At 34.8% G+C, this 14,131-nt stretch overlaps 2 protein-coding genes across 2 annotated transcripts in view; one reads left to right on the plus strand and one right to left on the minus strand.

Annotated features, from left to right (window-relative positions):
• LOC134680351 (protein eiger-like) overlaps nucleotides 1-12,742 on the plus strand; it is a 70,850-nt gene extending 58,108 nt beyond the window's left edge. The window contains exons 6-8 of the mRNA XM_063539476.1: nucleotides 8,448-8,529; nucleotides 9,561-9,712; nucleotides 11,009-12,742. Coding sequence (XP_063395546.1) covers nucleotides 8,448-8,529; nucleotides 9,561-9,712; nucleotides 11,009-11,296 — 522 coding nt within the window. The 3' untranslated portion in view covers nucleotides 11,297-12,742. The remainder of the gene's footprint in view (nucleotides 1-8,447; nucleotides 8,530-9,560; nucleotides 9,713-11,008) is intronic.
• Nucleotides 1-14,131, minus strand: part of LOC134680354 (small ribosomal subunit protein mS31) — a 395,354-nt gene that overhangs the window by 118,546 nt on the left and 262,677 nt on the right. The window lies entirely within an intron of this gene.

The following is a 14,131-nucleotide window of genomic DNA, read 5'->3' on the forward strand; positions in this document are numbered from 1 at the left end:
ACCTCCATTCTTATATTATTAATAGCAGAGTAACCTTACTAGAAGAACCACCACAAATCAGAAGTGTTAACGTACCACTAACCCACAATAGGATTTTAAGGTTTATTTTGAATTCTACGTTTTATGAAACGTAAGTTAGGTATAGAATTAAAAAGTATTTTATTTCATGAGTTTGGGACGATTACATGTTCCAGATATAAGTTTTTGGTGATTGCTTGTAAGTATATAACTACCTACATATTTATAAGAAATTTTCAAATAGTAGGCATGATGTAGTTGCAGGTAGTTTTAAAACTCTCGAGTAAATAATAGTCATTAAAAGTATCTCTTGCTTCTTTGTTAGCAACTGAATTTTAATTAGTTTGCATTTTTGCTATTTTGAGTAAGAAAAATTAACGACTATAGAGGCAACGTTGTGTGATGGACCCCATAGTCCCATAGTCCATCCGGTATCAGTATCAGTACCTATAGTGTGTTTAAAAAAAAAAGCGTTTTGTCGGTTACTAGATGATGCAATGATGAAGTTATTAGAAATACGATGCGATGCGATTATTAGAGATGCGATGATGATGTTATTAGATAGAAAGGTTCATGTGGATCTTCAAACGTTTAATTTAGAAAAGACAAGTGGTGATTATAACAATTATTAACTTACGAGTAAGTGACTACAGCGTAATGATAATACTTTAAAATGGTTCAAAATAATGTATGAATTTGTAAATTCCATTAAAGTTGCAAGCGCTTAAAGTAAGCTGCGGTGCCGGCTAACACGAGATCGCCGCATTTTTGTTTAGTAATAGTAGGTTGAAAATTCGTAATATTGAAAAAAAAATCGCTTTAGAGATGAATTGATATTTAAAGGTTGTGTATCATCGATTATTCTGGCCATGAGTTTATGATAAATAAGTAAACGTTATATTTGATGACACTATAAGACCGATTTTATAGACAACCGATAAGATTGATTTTCGTTTGACGTGAGCGTACGTCGAGGTAGTTGAGAATTGGATGAAATTAATGTTTCTTTTTGACGTGAGTGTACGTCATTGAAATTGAGAATTATTTAATGCGAACATGCGACTACATTTTAAAGTGTCGTATGACTAGTAGTTTATAAGGACCTGATCTGACTATGCGAGGTCGCGACAACGCGATGGATGTTTGTTTAGTCCCGAGAATGCGACCAATATTTTCTTTGAATTGTTCATATCTAATACGTATATCCTAAAACGTGATTGAACTTATAGTGGTCTTGTCGGGAATAAAAGAAAACGTACAAGTAGCTAAAAAGTAACACAGCGTTATAATTACAAGTTCGAAATTAATATTGATCTCTGTTGAGCTATATAATACAAACTATTAGGTAGGTAGATTTTTTTTTAATAAATGGTAAAATGAAAAGAGAGATAAATTATATGTATATCTAAAGAGAGCAGATATTGTATAATTCTGAGTATTGTTCGAAATTGTATGGTATTGTTGGAATAAATGTTATTTTCTTCATAACAATGATGTTTTGTCACGATTTGAGTATTTGTTTCAACTTAGACTTGAAATAATTATAATTTTTGTTTGAATTTTAGTTCTTGAGCCAGTTGAAGAAAGTAATGAACATCAATGCGTTTAATGCTTAAAAATTGATTAAGTTCTCTTGTGTTTGATAATAGGTATACCTAACGACCCTAAAACTATGACCTGCTCACGTCTGAAGCTTAAATTGACTTCCAGAGCACGACTAATTTTCGTACATTATTCAGTGTTAAATTGTAAGCAATTTACACGGTCGTAAGCAATGATGTAGTAGTAAGTTCGCAAAGTGACAGAATTATAACTCAGATTAGTCTTCTTTTTCCTTCTGAGTAAAGATATATCCCCATGAGCAAAGAGAGAAAGGTTGAATACCTTTAAGCAGGTCATTGAAAATAGTACTTAGGTACATACTAAAGGTAAGCAGAAACCGCGGGTAATCAGTGAGGTCAAATTATTCTAAAAGTGACAACAGAGAAATATTGTGAAATATAAACTTTTTGTTTTATTATGATCGACAATTATAACAGAAATTGATTGTCATTTGACGGGATAAAGATACTCGATAGATCAAAGCAGCTTAAGATTTAGAGGTGATCAAAATACATTATTAGACTATAATAGAAATATTTTATTGATAAATTACATACTGAACTTTTGATGAGCATGCAATATTACAGTTATTGCTATTTGTTGTTTTAATTTATCAGCTAAAAGTTTACGATACTCGTAGTTTATGTTAATAAAAGTCATACAGTTGAAAGAGGATTAGCATAAAAATATAAGTAAAGACGGATACTTATTTCAAGTAAGTTAGTGCACAATAATGTGAACAAGCAGTTTGTTTACATAATATGAAGTTTTAATAACATGTATATCAGGTAATATTAAGAGTTTGGACTTGAGAGTATGTCGATTAATTGAGATAAATAAAATATCATCGTCATAATGTGAGCTTGCATTATGGTAAATTTACATGGATGATGAGAGTTTTTCATAATGTGAGCGTGCATTATGGTGAATTTACATGAGCGTGTGTAAATTAGATGATGAGAGTTTTTCATAATGTGAGCGTGCATTATGGTGAATTTACATGAGCGTGTGTAAATTAGATGATGAGAGGTTTTCATAATGTGAGCGTACATTATGGTGAATTTACATGAGCGTATGTAAATTAGATGATGAGAGGTTTTCATAATGTGAGCGTGCATTATGGTGAATTTACATGAGCGTGTGTAAATTAGATGATGAGAGGTTTTCATAATGTGAGCGTACATTATGGTGAATTTACATGAGCGTATGTAAATTAGATGATGATAAGATAAGATAAGATAATCTTTATTGGTACAATACAGGTACACGTCAGATAAAATTTTGTACAATAATTATACAAATTCCACATTACAGAGTATTTCAATTGAAATATACACAATATGGTAATGTCAACAATTCAAAATAGAAAAAAAAACTATAAATTAAAAAAAAAGATGTTTTAATTTATAAAACATATTAAATTAGTCATTGGCAGTGCCATTATTTTATTAAAGGTGTAAATTAGATGATGAGAGGTTTTCATAATGTGAGCGTGCATTATGGTGAATTTACATGAGCGTGTGTAAATTAGATGATGAGAGGTTTTCATAATGTGAGCGTACATTATGGTGAATTTACATGAGCGTATGTAAATTAGATGATGATAAGATAAGATAAGATAATCTTTATTGGTACAATACAGGTACACGTCAGATAAAATTTTGTACAATAATTATACAAATTCCACATTACAGAGTATTTCAATTGAAATATACACAATATGGTAATGTCAACAATTCAAAATGGAAAAAAAACTATAAATTAAAAAAAAAGATGTTTTAATTTATAAAACATATTAAATTAGTCATTGGCAGTGCCATTATTTTATTAAAGGTGTAAAAGTTTTTTGTGAGTAACCACGAATCTAAATTTTTTTTAAAGGATTGTTGAGTCTGGACATCTCTGATGATTGTACTTTATAATGTGAGTGTACATTATGGTGAATTTACATGAATATATGTAAATAAGATGATGACAGTTAATCATAATGTAAGAGTACATTATGGTAAACTTACATGAGCGTATGTAAATTAGAAGATGATAGTTTGTCACGACGTTCAGAGTACGTTACTTATAAGTAAATTTACATAAGTGTATGTAAGAGACGATAATGATATAATTTAAATGGGTTAAATGACACTATTATGTAAGTGATAATGCATTTTGATATATTACTTACACTTATACGACCGTGTGTAAATTTAAATGCGTTGATTCTATATTGCTTAACTAGTATTTAATGACAATATAGAACTTTGAAAGAATTTATGATAAATTGTAAGTACATAAGTTTGTGTAAAATTACTATCCGATATGATCATACTAAGTATGATTCGTAGCTAACAATGTGAGAGAGCATTATGGTAGCTTAACATAAGTGAAGATAACATAAGAGAAGTTAACCCAAGCTTTTGTATGACAAAAATAAATTTATTTACATGAGAGCGAGTAATGGGAGTTTGTTTTATACAAATCTACAGAATTATTGCATTTTGTCAGTGCAAGATGAGAGCTTTGTTTGTTTGTTGTGTAAGTTTGCGAAAGAACTACTTATACATTTATAACGAATTTGTTTGTTATGAAAGTCATAAGAATTACATGATTTCGGAGATATTTGGTACTATTGAGAGTTTGAGGAGTTAAAAATAAAAATATGAATTCTTACCCGAAGTAATTGAAAGTAGACAAAAACAATAGAGAGGAATGTTGGATATTTCATAAGACACAGCTGTTTCATTATTACTATTTAGAGGAAGACTAAACGATATTTAGGAATATAAAGACACATTCGAGTAAAAGGAACTATGCAGTCTGTGTTCTATCAAATACGTAAAGAGATATCTTTCACAATTCACTGACTCAAGTTACTTGATGATCACGAGTTTATTAAAGGAAATGAAAGCTAAACCTAACTATTAGATTAAATATTATTTTAGATGGATAATTTACATAGCGCTATATAGATGTGAAAATAAACTGATCAATTTAATCCATTTAGTACAACAGAGTTGACTATCTACGCAGTCATGATGAAAGATAAATGTATGAAAGTTGTAGCTTCTTTTTACTATTGAAGTTGATTACTACTAAGTTGAATTTGACAGTATTTCAAATAATTAAATGTAATTGTGATAACAGATTGATATTCCATATTGACTGGATCTTTTAGATTTTTATTGAGTGAGTACCTACTTTGAAGTCGCAACCTTTTGTGACAGTGGGTTTGACAAATTGATTAAACTTTTCTCAATCTATATGCTGTGTTGATGATGATCAGTATTCGAAAAAATTCCTTGTTATAGGCGAAATTTAAATAATTGTTAATTGTTATGTTATTATTAATCATGTTCATGTTCCGATGGATTATAAATTATTTGATCTTTTATTATCAAGAAATTGAAGAGTTTTAAGCATACCACGTTCTAACTACCATGAGTTTGCAATGAGCACATTCATTATTTTATTAGAAAGGTGTCAGATGTAGAAGAATACTAGACAAAGTTTTGACAGAATTTGATATGAATAGTGATTGTTTCTTTTAGAAAAGATATTATGGTTTGCAAGTTATTTAAATGTATATTTTTAGAAAAGTAACAAATGTTAATGGACGAAAAAAAAAAAGCTGACAAAGGTTTATGGTTCGAGAATCTTAATAAAAATTTGGACTAAGAGTAATGAACTCAGTCATTCCGTCTCCTCGTCTCGCTATGTCATAGAAATAATACCTAGTTTTAGAGAAAGATTATAAAAAAAAAAGATTTTATTGGACTTTATAACTAAAACTTGATTTGATTAAGCAGTTTCAATCATTGTTGCAATCAAATAAAGTTAAAACTTTAGTGATGACACTCCATATCTTATATTGACGTAAGGGCGTATCTGGCTGTGATTTAAATGTGTATTTTAAATGTTCATTACTAATTCAGACATCTTAAGTTTGGCGAATATTAAATAAATTATAATTTAAAAAAAATGTTGAAATGATTTGAAAAGAATATTAAGTCATTACTTTCGTGAGAATTAGTAGATGCCCATTAACATCCTTTGAAGTTACAAGACATAACATTTTGTATGTTATTATGTTAATATGGGTCTAAACACTAAACAGTGACATTACTTTGAAGAAATGACATTTTAGTGATAGTATAGGGATTGGCATGAAGGAATGACGGCAGTTAATGAATTTAGTTAAACATCTTGCTTCAATGTTGGAGTTATTACAAGATAATGACACTTACATTGAAATAACATTATTATATTGAGAGTCAATTGATGGAAATGATGGAATCAGAAATGACAGAAAGAATGACGGAAGATGAAGAAGTTATTAAACTAGTTTAGTTTTGAAGTAATGACAATGACAAAATAATTGGATTATACTGACAGTGAGTGGAGTGCATAAAGCAATTTAATATCGCTACATGTAGAGAGTTGTATAGGTATTGAATGATAATCAGCGAAAGCGATGTAATTCAAAGTGGCATTTGATTGATTACAAAATATCGTTTTTTTTTCTTTTTGTTTGGGAAAGAAATTTTCGTATGATATTGTAGTGCAAGTAACAATCATGAGATGAGAAGCAAAGTACTGCTAGCTATTAAATATCAGAGGAATTAGAGTAGGATTGTTAATGTCAAGTTGGGGTAATGTTATTTTTATACATTACGGATTCAGAGACATACATGGTAGATGTGTAAATTTGAAACTGAACGTAATAGTTTTGAGCTGAACACAAAACTGGTGGTCTTGAAAATTATAACGTAGACGTCTAATTTCAGGGGTGAAATATTATCTTCTAACTATAATGATTAATACGTGAATGTAGTAAAAGGAAGTCTACATTATTTCAATATACCTAGTATAATATTGGGTCAAACAAGAAGTGAATATTAACATATGTAGAACTGGAAAACGTAGTAGTCGAACAATTTTAGAGTATAAAAAAAAGAGTACTGAATTAAATAAAAGACACGTATACTTTAACGGACATAAGTAATGTTAAAGTTATGAGAAAACGAAACACAATATGCATAATAAAAACTGAGCTTTGTTATTTATATATATTCCATAGTTATTATACGAAAATTAACAACAGGTATTATGAAATTACATTGTCTAGTATAGATTGAATGTTACGTACACAAAAAAGAAACGAGTGTTACACCTAAGTGAAAATTTTGGACTCACAGTATATAATAGTAATGAAAAACAGATTTGGAAATTAATTAGTTATGAATAAAGATAAACAGAGCAGAGGACCGAATGTCATGATATTAATTTCAAATGGACATACATCATAATTTTATTTAATCAATCGTGATACGTTACGTTTAAAACTTTGAAATAGAAACTAATTTATTTTTTTATGATTGGCGGAACATATAAAACGGACCTACCTTTTGGTGATAAGGTTCGTGCGCCGGAGTCATGCACGAAGTTGGATGGCCGAATGTCATGATTTATTTATATTTACATTAAAGATAGCGTTGAATAATAATTTTAATGTGGCAACATTAGCATTACCCTGATTAATACAGGGGTGGTTGGGAAAATAACATTATACTACTGGCAACACGGTAGGTAGTGGGGACACGGAACGGAGCCAGTTGGACAGGCTCGGGCAGTTCGTTCACTTGGGTTCAGGCGGTCAATGACAACAGACCGTGAAGGATTGCTCAGATCTGAGTAAACGCAAGTACCTCCATTCTTATATTATTAATAGCAGAGTAACCTTACTAGAAGAACCACCACAATATTTACTTTTCTGCAGTGAACAATAAATAGATTATTTTATTAAGAATATTTTTTCTAATTAATTTTGCCTATATACGTCAAATGGAGAGAGCTACACCGACAAGAGTCCAACTCTTAAATTTACGACGACAACGTCCACTGCTGGGCACAGGCCTCCTCTCATGCGCGAGCTAGAGGGCTTGGGCTATAGTCCCCACGCTAGCCCAACGCGGATTGGGGACTTCACATACACCTTTTAAATTTCTTTGCAGTATGCAGGTTTGCTCACGATGTTTTCTTTCACCGGAAAGGTAGTGGTAAATATCAAATGATATTTCGTAGATAAGTTCCGAAAAACGCATTGGTACGAGCCGGGGTTTGAACCCGCATTATATAAGCGCTATAAAAACCTATTTTATGTTATTTATGTCTTTTTATTATAACGAATTGTCTCCGTCGACCTTGCTCGCTCCAAATTCTTAGATGAGTGTGTTTTGTACCAAAAAAGTCACACAACTGATTATAAATCTTATATTAACGTTATAAGGTTTACTATTGATCGCATAAGCGTGTCTTTACCTTAATACAATTTATTTCGCTCGGGTTAATGCTAAGTAGAACGTTAGATTAACTTCAAGTATCAAAAGAATGTTATGTATCATTATATTACTTACAAAAAAATGGTTTACCTAGTACTTGTTTACTTAGTACGCTTGGTCCGAAATAAATTTCGTCTTGTATAAACAAATAATAAATATGTATTATGGGACGATTTATTAAGAAATTGACCTATGTAGTTCCACAGTAATCAAAACCGTTCCCATTTAATCAAACTTATATACGCTCTTATTTTAAAATAACAGCTTAAGTTATTTAAATTATAATTATGATACCGGGGCCTGTGATCCTTTGCATTGTAAGTATTATGGCTCCTCTACACGATGGGCCAACGCCGGCCACTCCTAGGGACGCATTTATGCGTTAGAGGGAGCAAGTGATATTGCTATATCATTCTACCGCATGGCTGCGTCCCTTGGATGGCCGGCGTTGGCCCAACGTGTAGAGGAGCCATTATTTATAGTAATCGTTTGCAGGAGGGCCGGCGGCCGTTCGTGGCGGCACATTTCCACGGCAACACCAGCCATCTCAACCCGGAGGTGCACGAGCATTACAAAGGTACAGTGTGAACTGCATAAGTGTAAGGCCTGAGTGGACGCTCGAAGCGGAGCGTTCGGCGGGGCGTGCAGCGTGGCGTCGGGCTCACAAGTGATTTGAGCAGCGTGCACCAAGGCCGCTCCTATACGTTTGCATTTGTTTAACATGCACGCTGCACGCCCCGCCCCGCTGCACGCTCAAGTCGAGCGTCCAGTCAGGCCTTACACTAAAGATGCCGTGTATGTTGTGGGTATGAATAAAGAAATTATCTATCTATCTATCTAAAGATCGGTTTTCCTAGGATAGCGGTTCCGTCATATAGCGGCCGTCTCCATACTAAATAATACGGCTAAATATGGATGTCGTAGTATTTGTATGGAGACGGCCGCTATATGACGGCACCGCTATCCTAGGAAACTAAAGCATAAGGCAAAGAATCCACGTAGCGGCGTGGCACCACCTAGATCGAACACACATATATCGTGTCCGGTCTAGGCGGATTAGTCGGATAACCTGCTAGATTGTGGACGTTTAATTCGTTATTTTATAAAATATTTTGTAAAATAAATTGTCACAGTTTTTCAAGCCCCAGTTAACTTTTTTGCGGGATTACTCAAAATAAATAAATGCTAATCTTTATTCTGCCGGCATTGTCGTTCAAAAGGTCATTTAGGTACCCAGTAGTTAGAGCTACAATGGCCTTGATTAGAGACTCTAGGACAAAAGAAAAATAAACACGGCAACTTTATTTTTATAAAATTAGAAAAAATTATGAATGATAAAATAAAGCTGATTTTATACTTTTTGTACACGGGGTTATTTCGAGTATGGCTTATATTTAGCCAATGTCTCTTGTAGATTACTAAAGCTAGAGTTTGCAATCGGGATCTGGATCCGGACCCGCGGATCATCCCATAGATTTCAGATCCGTCGTGCATACCCTAGCTAAACCTGAATGAAGCACTTCGTACTTTAGCAACACTTAGTCCGACTCTAAGAATAATTGACCGACTTAAATATTTTCTCATCAAAAATATATATTTTTATTACAGGCAACGGGCTAATCCGCGTGGCCCACGACGCCCCCCACAACGTGTGGTACCCCGCCCCCTGGACCATGACGTCCCCGCACCCGCGCCCCACGCTCACCAACAAGGGCCACATTCACGTGCGAGACACGGGCGTGTACCTGGTATATGTGCAGGTGAGTGTCCGTCTGTCCACAGCGTGTGACCCACCTCCTGGACTATGTCGTATCCGCACTCCCCCAAACTCACCAACAAGGGCCACATTCACGTGCGAGACACGGGCGTGTACCTGGTCTATGTGCAGGTGAGTGTCCGTCTGTCCACAACGTGTGCCCCAGCTCCTGGACTATGTCGTCCCCGCACTCCCCCAAACTTACCAAGGGCCATGTCTACGTGAGAGACACGGGCGTGTACCTGGTCTATGTGCAGGTTAGTGTCCGTCTGTCCAGAATGTGTGACCCACCTCCTGGACTATGTCGTATCCGCACTCCCCCAAACTCACCAACAAGGGCCACATTCACGTGCGAGACACGGGCGTGTACCTGGTCTATGTGCAGGTGAGTGTCCGTCTGTCCACAACGTGTGCCCCAGCTCCTGGACTATGTCGTCCCCGCACTCCCCCAAACTCACCAACAAGGACCACATTCACGTGCGAGACACGGGCGTGTACCTGGTCTATGTGCAGGTGAGTGTCCGTCTGTCCACAACGTGTGACCCACCTCCTGGACTATTTCGTCCCCGCACTCCCCCAACCTCACCAACAAGGGCCACATTCACGTGCGAGACACGGGCGTGTACCTGGTCTATGTGCAGGTGAGTGTCCGTCTGTCCACAACGTGTGACCCACCTCCTGGACTATTTCGTCCCCGCACTCCCCCAAACTCACCAACAAGGGCCACATTCACGTGCGAGACACGGGTGTGTACCTGGTCTATGTGCAGGTGAGTGATGTCCGTCTGTCCAGAATGTGTACCCCACCTCCTGGACTATGTCGTCCCCGCACTCCCCCAAACTCACCAACAAGGACCATATTCACGTGCGAGACACGGGCGTGTACCTGATGGTATATGTTCCGGTGGATAGGTAAGTATAACTTATTATCCACAAAATAATTCAAATCCCTAAAGGTACTAACTTTAGACAGCAAGGGCAATGGAAACGAACTTCACGGAGCCTATAACAAAACTAATTTATAATAGTCTCAACTTCCGTCCCCCGAGGTATCTATATCGGATTACAAAACTACACTTCATTCCAGATAATATTAGACTACAGAATCAGAGATTATAATTTCCAGACAAGATTATAATCGGTCAATCGTTGACAGAAACGCAAATTGAAACATAAATAAGTACCCAGTTAACATCTGTGTTTCTGACTTTCGTTTGCCGTTTGTCGATGTACTTTAGATTGTCATTTTGGCTAGTATCTGACTGATATCCGCAATATAATACTGACTCCATTTCCCACAGATCTACTACCTGGATACCCACGACATAATCTCCTGGGTTCTCCACCGCACCAACGCTGAGATAGAAGGGAGAGAGACACTCCTCCAATGCGCGCAGTCGTCCCACTCTAGCGAACCCCTCGAGAAACCGAATTCCTGCTTCTCTGCCGCCGCTTTGTTCTTAAAAGCGGGTGACAGGCTGGCCGTCCGGAATACCGGAGGGGATAGGCATTCGTTGATGGAGCCAGAAAAGAGTTTTATCGGTCTCATTAAACTGGCTGATGCTGAAGATCCGAATGAAGAGTTATAATTTTTTTTGATGTGTCTATGTTAGGGCCGTTATTTTTAGCTGTTTGCAGAAAATATTTGGTTGCGTCTAATTAGTACCGCTACTCCTGCTATATTCACATCGAAGCGTTCAAAAATATATGCTTCAAACTTATTTGTAGAGCCATTAGTAAAGGCCTTAGGTATATGTATACTTAGGTACCTAGCAACTATTCGCTTACGATTTGATTGCCGGCTAAGTAAGTTCGACGAATTCAATTGATCGATCAAAGGCTGAAAATGCTGAAATGTATCAAAACTCGCATGCGATTTATTCTAAGGCGAGTAGAGGCCTTAAAACTTTTCATATATTTTTACTCGATTTAGTGAACAATAAGATTTATAATTGCATATACATATTTCATATGGAATCCTGATAATTAGACAAAATAAATATTTTCTGCGAATGGCTTTTTATGTTTAGTTAGTGTTAACTATAGTTTGCATGTTGGCTATGCTAACTTAACCCGCCGGCCCGGATGTTTTACAATAGTGATAAAGATTTATAATATAGTCAAACAAGTGCCATTATTATCTTTAGAATGCCCGTGTTAAGACCGTCACACACGGATTTTGAATCTAGATCTTAAGGTGGCCACTGACGAGCCTTCCAACAGTCCAAATAACGTGGCTGCAATCCAAAATCGGTCCGTGAATGTAAAAATCGTACAATGTTTAATATTAGGATGCCGTCCATTTGGATGAATCCATTGTAACGGCATCCATTTGGAAGGCTCGTCAGTGGCCTGCTTAAATGTTTATGGGCTCTGATTATTGTCTATGCCGTAAATAATAGATTCTATGGTATTTGAGGGCCTAATGCGAAAAACGAAAATCGATGCTCTTGCATATTCGAGCGATAGAGAGGCAGATTAAGAAATTTTGAATTTTGTATTTCACGGTATGGCCTCCGATAATGACAAATCAATTCATTCAGTGACCAAAGACATTATCGGAGATGTAAATATTCAGATTCTGAATTTTAAATCCGTTTTTTCAGTGTTTTGAAAACTGGCCTAAGTAGGTACAAACAACTATGTTTTAACAGTGATGGTTTTTTTTTTCAGAACAAAAAATTACTTATCTATTTAAGTAGTATCCTTTTCACTTTTATTTGTATGTTTTGATATACTTATATTAATTTTGTATCTTTATATCAATCAGACTTTTTGCCTTGCCCTAGATTATGTTTTTTGTATATCTAATTGTAACTAATCATATGAGAAATCAAAAGATCTGTAATGCCATTGATATTATAAGTACTAACTTTTAATATACTTATTTGTAATTTATTTTATTTCAATACGAGCGTAGTTAAGTTTATACCTTTCGGTAAATTTAGTTATAGTTTAGTTAAGGTGATAATACTGATAAGCTTAATGTCGTTATTGATGTTTTTAAATGGAAAGAATAAAAAAATACGTATATATATTCGTTTTTTATTTGTTTTTAATTTAGGCCAATTTTACACAGTACTACCTACAGTAAACTCAGCAAGACTTGTGTTATTGGTATTAATATTATAAATCTCATAAATTTTAAACAATAGACTGAAGTCTAGACATGACTAAATCATAATAAACGCCTTTCAATTAAAGGATTTGGTCATATCTACCACTTAATACCATTATACAAAGCTTTGATGCCATCACGCCGCCTAAATAGCTTTCAATTTCAACAATAGGTTTCATTCCACATTCAGTGACTATATAGATTTTACTTAAGAGCCCTTCAACGTGCACACTAGCGCCACTACTAAATTATCGTGATTATTTAAATTTCACGAAAGATATTTAAAAAAGGAGGCCGCTACGGACTGTATTGTGTATTTAAGTACCTTTTGTATACATCAAACTAGTTTTTATGTTGCTGGATTTGTCAATCTATGCGTCCAAAGTAAAAACGGCCGTTTTTGTTTGAGTTCCTAGATCGACGAATCCAGCAACATAAAAACTAGTTTGATGTATACAAAAGGTACTTAAATACACAATACAGTCGGTAGCGGCCCCCATTTTTAAATACCTGTCGTTAAATTTAAATAATCACGATTATTTGGCAGTGGCGCTAGTGTGCACGTTGAAGGGCTCTTAATTGGAATCGATCCTTTTTCACAAAAGGTCAAAGTGCAATTTTTTCGTGAATACTAAATTATTTCGTAGGAAGACAAAAGAAGTCCCATTTTATAAGTAAAATGACGTATCTGACTATAAGGGGTTAGTAAAGAGAAAAGACTGACAAACTCCATATGAAGCCGCGAATATCATTATCGTGGTAGATGGCGTTAAATACTTCAACACAGCGCTAAATACTTCAACTCTGCTAGTAAAGATTCTCTTTTTATTATAAATATTATAATGTAATAATTTTGTGAAAATACATATTTAATGACATTCATTTGTATTCTATTTTTAATGTTTTACAATTAGTAATTTATTTCCCTTTGATTAATATTAGGCAATATTTTGTGTTTCACTCACTAGCAAAGTTTGAACAGCCCACGTTTTTTGAAACCCTTGCAGCGTCCAAGATTCCACTTTTCGAACCACTCGCTACGCTCATGGTTTAATTTTACAATCTTTCGCTTGCTCAGGTATCAATATTAGTACGAGAAGACAATAACTTAGGAATCAAATTGGTTGATTTACATCTTTTAAAAGTCATTAGAGATAGATAGAGATATTTTATTCGCACCAAGCTAAATTGCCGAATGAAATAGCGATCGACGTACAACGATCATAAGGCATATGGGGAACGCGATGTTGTATGAAGATTGTATATCTTATATATTTACTAGCCTCTGTATAAATTTAATTATTCA

The sequence above is a fragment of the Cydia fagiglandana genome, chromosome 3 (assembly GCF_963556715.1).
Source record: "Cydia fagiglandana chromosome 3, ilCydFagi1.1, whole genome shotgun sequence".
Classification (NCBI taxonomy): Eukaryota; Metazoa; Arthropoda; class Insecta; order Lepidoptera; family Tortricidae; genus Cydia; species Cydia fagiglandana.